Source organism: Mus pahari, chromosome 18 (genome assembly GCF_900095145.1).
Source record: "Mus pahari chromosome 18, PAHARI_EIJ_v1.1, whole genome shotgun sequence".
Classification (NCBI taxonomy): Eukaryota; Metazoa; Chordata; class Mammalia; order Rodentia; family Muridae; genus Mus; species Mus pahari.
Genome location: NC_034607.1, coordinates 52,338,190 through 52,343,700, shown reverse-complemented (window position 1 = coordinate 52,343,700; position 5,511 = coordinate 52,338,190). Strand labels below are relative to the sequence as shown.

Here is a 5,511-nt window from a genome sequence, read left to right as displayed (position 1 = left end):
AGAGAGAGAGAGAGAGAGAGAGAGAGAGAGAGAGAGAGAGAAACATCCTTGTTGGGACAGAGAAGTAAGATTTAACATCATCATATTTATTACGTTCTGGAACAATACACATTCACATCCTTTGAGTACAGTACATTTGGCACAATAATGTTTACAATGAAATTACACTAATGGATGGCAAGGGATTAAAATCACATCCAGAAAGGAAAAGAAAGTTTCACAATACAAAATAAAACCCCTAAAGTTGAATACATTTCTATTAACCAGAATTACTTTGCACATAATTTAAAAAGAGGTAATTTTTTTTTTTTTTAGCCTTCTTTTATTTTTAAAGCAAGAGTGAATGGTGTTTTCACCTTTGGAGGAAAAAAAAATGTTTCTACTTCACGAAGTCCATAATGAGAGGCAGGGAGGAATTACTATCCTTCATGTAGTTTTTTGGCTTTTCCCCCCCACTTTTTCCCTTTAAGATAAAGAGAGTGAGATTTGGGAAAATACAGACCTGGCAGATACCCCTGGTGCCAGTGTGGCCATCCCCAGATATCCTGGTGCCAGCTTGACCATCCCCACCACTGCTGTTTTTGTGATGTTGGGACCCAAGTACAGGGCTTCACACCAGCCACCAAGCCACATTCCCTGTGGCTAAGTTCTTGCTGAAAGGACTCAGTATATGCCCAAAGGACACACTCGTGTGCAGGTCTCCACTAGATTCAAAGCATTGTCTGGAAGCCTTCTAGCCAGCAGGGCTATGGGCACCAAAAGGGAATCAGGGGGCTGACTTCTTAGAGTTGCTGGTGGAATGTGTTGTTTGACTCCACAGCAACAGTGCCGGCTGGCCACGAGGAAGGGTGTAGCCCTCACTGTAACATGAACACTACCAAACCCTGGGGAAAAAACACTTGATATTGGCCTTGGCTGTCCAATGCTCACAATGGTAAAGGAAGCAGAAGGGAGGGAAGGAAGGAGGGAGGGAAGGCGAGAGAGAGAGATTATATCTGAGTATGATGGGATTATTATGTTTTTCTAAACATTGAGATGATACCACCATGAAGATGTTTCTGTGCTTGTTATCCACTCCAAATGATAGTCTTCCCCCAGTATGTCAAGTTACTGAAGATAAATTAAATTAATCTACTGTTCTTCATCACGTCCCTGGTATGCCAAACATACAGATTGATACAGCATAGTATTTAATATTTGCAATCATCATAAGAACAGATCACAGTTACACCTGAGTTTTTCTTTAAAAAAAAAAAAAAAGCTAAACGAAGAGGAGAACTGAAGGTCGCCATTAAAGACAAAGGCTGTGACCAGCCAGATGCAAATAGGGACACATTTAGTATGGGCTCAAAATAGTCACTGTCCAAGCTTGGAAATCACTATCGAGAACATTCTTTTCCGTCTGCCATCTCTCTCAGGGCATGACATTGCACAGGAGAACCGAGCTTGACTTTAACAGGGCTCACTATGTGGTTATACTTTTAACCCAAAAGGAAATAAACAATACAAAGGACCCCAGCCCTCCCTAGAAAGAAGCATACCTCTCTCTCAGTAACTTGAACCAATAGGTGATAAGAAGATTGCACCTGGACATTATTATAGTTATTCTTTCATAGACTAAAGTTCTATAATATGCCTGAACATGCAGCAGTTGATACCTCTATAGTCAATGAATTAACTCCACAGGCCTTGCAGCAAACACTATATACAAAATAATCTCAAATGTACAAAAGGCAAAAAGCTTCGTTAGTGTCAGTTTGCCACTCACAGGTATATCTACTTATAGGGGCGCTTGGGAAATCCACGTGCAATGGTTGGAATGGATCCCATTCCCTGCTAAATCAGTTCAATAAAATAGGTAATCCAATGACTTTCAGGGAACATATACACCAAGCCACAGGGAACCCTTGGGAATCAAAACTCTAACACTGTCAGCATAGTTACAGGAGGTAATATCAGTCCCCGTGAGTCACCACCGCATGCCACCAAAACGCTGGCTGCATCCCAGCACCTTGACGGCCCTCAGATCAGTCGCTCCCCAGTCTCCTGAGAACTTCTGCCTGACCCCGGCTTTGTTTCGTTCCCTGCACTCCCAGGTACAGATACTTCAGAGTTTATTCTACACATTGAACGTTTCAAACCACAACACAGTGGTACGACCATCTTGTAGAAGCGCAGAGAAAATAAGGTTTGTGCTGGGAACGTGGGACAAGACTGGAGAGAGAATTTGGGAATTAAGTTTTTCTGGAACCCTGGGGTCTTGGCTGTTGCCCTGGTGGTCTTTGTGCTCAGGGAGAATTCTCATGATGAGAAGCCAGAGTTTTCTTTGCTCTCTTTGCATAGACCTCATATGTCACTAAAGCATCAATAAACCGTCGGATGATTGGATTCTCACCGTGTATTAGCCCTTTAACATCTACCCGTGTTCACACTCGGATGTCTATCTTTTGGCCAATTAAAAAGTGAACTTAGTAATAGTTTCTTTCTTCTTTCTTTTCTTTCTTTCTTTTCTTTCTTTCTTTCTTTCTTTCTTTCTTTCTTTCTTTCTTTCTTTCTTTCTTTCTTTCTTTCTTTCTTTCTTTCTTTCTTTCTTTCTTTCTTTCTTTCTTTCTTTCTTTCTTTCTTTCTTTCCTTATTTCTTTCCTTTCTTCCTTTGTCTCTTTCTGTTTTTTTTTTTTTTTTTAAATGCTTAAAGTTCAAAATCAAAATGATTTCTTCCATGAGATACAAACGCATACGACTTTGGCATGCTCAAAAAAAGCTAAAACCAAAGCAAGCAGGAATGTGCAATTTCCAGAGCACACTGCCACTGTTGGACCCCCTGAGCACCTCAGGCCCCTCCCATCAAGGGCAAGCCTTGGGGCACCCGCCCTCCTGTGGAAGAAAGTCTGCTCTCTTCTCTTAGGTAGCTGGGCAGGGATGGCAGGCTGGGGACCGGGAGGAATGAGAGGCGGGAGGAGTCAGGGGTCCGTGTCCAGTGGCAGAGCCAGAGTCTTTGTGTTGGTTTGTTTTCTTTGTAATAAAAGAACTGAAGCTGCTTCAGGCTTGCAGATGGACGGATGCACCAAACTCAACACCGCACACAGCTACCCACAGGGCTGACACAACTCAAATCTGTGATCTTGGTGAGTCTAGACCCAAGAGTGCCTTCTGATCACTGGGAGGGTGGGGAGGGACATGGCCTGGGGCGGGGGAATGCAATAAATAAGGGACATGGGACTGGGGCTCTGGGAAGGAGGAGGAGGAGGCGTTGAGACCTTCTGAGCCTCTGCAACATGGGAGTATCTCAACACCCTCCTTGCAGCGTGAGCTAGCTCCATCTGAAGCAGCCTCTCAGGGCATCAGGTCTTCACCAAAGTAGGAGAAGCCTTTAAATTCTTCCTGGTTGATCTGCTTCACTATTGCTTCATCCACAAGTGTCAGTACTGGCTCTTCTCTGGTAAAGTCTTGGTCAAAGTTATTGACATCTCTTTTGGTTTTCTGTGGAGAGAAAAGAGACAGTGCTGAGTGGAGGTCTGACTTCCCTCTTGAGCCCCGCCCCCTCCCGCTTGGAGACTGGGCATCGAGGTGACCAGACTCTCAAGCCTCTAGCTACTGGGAATAGATACAGGGCTGTTCCAATGGGGTAACAATGGATGGCCCCGGGACCCAGATGTGAAAAGGAGGAGAACAAGAATGAGTCAATGTGAGAAGGAAGAGGGTGCGTGAGTATGATGGAAAAGCAGGGAAGTGGGGTTCCCACGGGCTGAGTGTGCGTGTGCCAGTGTGTGCACATATGTGTGTGTGTGTGTGTGTGCATTTGTGTGTTTGTCTGTGTGTATATGTGTGCATGGGCCTGTGTGTGCATGAGCCTGTGTGTGTGTGTGCATATGCGTATGTGCATGCACATGTGTATGTGTGTTTGTGAGCATGTGTGCATGCATGAATGTATGTGTATGTATGTGTGAGCCTGTGTGTATATGAGCCTTTGTGTGCACGTATGTGTATGTGCGTGCATGTGTGTGTGCACGTGCGTGTGTGTATGTGTGTGTGTGTGTGTGTGTATAATGGGATGCATAGCTTCCATCTCATATCCCCTTAGTGCCATCTGTCATAGCTATCAATCTTCATGAAGACAGTCCTTGTTGTGCCCAGGAGTCAAACTTAAACCCATCTGCTCAAAGTCCCCAGTGCTTCTGCCTTCCACAGGAAACAGACATGATAGTCCTGCCATACATGCTTCACTTGAACTCTCTCTGTGTAAAGATGGGCTACGGACAGGACCCAGGGATGCCTTCCTCCATCCGCCCTCACCAGCATCCCACTTTATGGCCCCGTGGCTTGCCCACTATCCTAATGTTGACTTAATACATGAACTTTCTGTGATATTTTCATACTTTTGTCTAGACCAGTGCTCCTCGACCTGTGGTTTGTGATCCCTTTAGGGGACAGGATTGAATGACCCTTTCACAGGGGTCAACTAAGACCATCAGAGAACAGATATTTACATTACGATGAATAACAATAGCAAACTTACAGTTATGAAGTAGCAACAAAGATAATGTTATGGTTGGGGGTCCCCACAACATGAGGAACTGTATTAAAGGGCCACCGCACTAGGAAGGCTGAGAAGCACTGGGCTAGACCATAGGCTCCATCTCTTAGTTAACCTTAGGTTACTTGGAGTTCTGCCACAGTAAGCATCTATGACTTATTCTCCAGCTCAGAAGGACAACCTGGCTAGGTGTTCAAGCTCCCCAGGCTCTTGGTTTTGAGGGCTTGAGTATAAGGCAACAACCAACCAACCCACATATCCTGGTTTTTGGAGAGGATCAAGACAATACCCTACCTTTAAGGGCTTACAGATGAGTAAGAAAGACGGTGTGCTTGTCCGGGACAAGCTGTTTTACAAAGACCTTCCATAGAGAAATCAGGGTTTGGCTATGAGCCGAAGGATGGTTTATCCAGTGTTGTGGTGGGGTAGATGGGAGGTGGGATAAAGCAGAGGTGAAGAGCATAGAGCATGAATGCCCAGAACCATGGATCTGCCAAGCCCTTCACCCAGAGCCCAGTGAGGGATGGTCAGGAGCTAAAGCTGGATCTTATCACAGAGGCCTTCAGCGCTAGGTCCACAGGACTGAGCACAGTGGGGAGTTGGCGGCTCTCCAGCAGGGCCTCTTTGGACACTGGCTGTGATGGTATGAATATGCTTGGCCCAGGGAGTGGCACTATTAGGAGGTGTGGCCTTGCTGGAGTAGGTGTGCCATTGTGGCTGTGGGCTTTAAGACCCTCATCCTAGCTCCCTGGAAGCTAGTCTTTTCCTGTTTGTTTTTAGAACAAGACATAGAACTCTTAGCTCCATGCCTGCCAGGACTCTGCCATGATCCCGCCTTGATAATGGACTGAACCTCTGACCTGTAGGTCAGCCCCAATTAAATGTTGTCCTTATAAGAGTATCCTTGGGTCTTATGCCCCAGTATAGGGGAATGCCAGGACCAGGAATGGGAGTGGGTGGGTTGGGGAGCAGGGGGG

At 45.6% G+C, this 5,511-nt stretch overlaps 1 protein-coding gene across 1 annotated transcript in view; it reads right to left on the bottom strand.

Annotated features, from left to right (window-relative positions):
• Positions 1-2,666: 2,666 nt before the first annotated feature.
• Prkce (protein kinase C epsilon) overlaps positions 2,667-5,511 on the bottom strand; it is a 483,940-nt gene continuing 481,095 nt past the window's right edge. Inside the window, exon 15 of the mRNA XM_021218600.2 lies at positions 2,667-3,480. Coding sequence (XP_021074259.1) covers positions 3,334-3,480 — 147 coding nt within the window. The 3' untranslated portion in view covers positions 2,667-3,333. The remainder of the gene's footprint in view (positions 3,481-5,511) is intronic.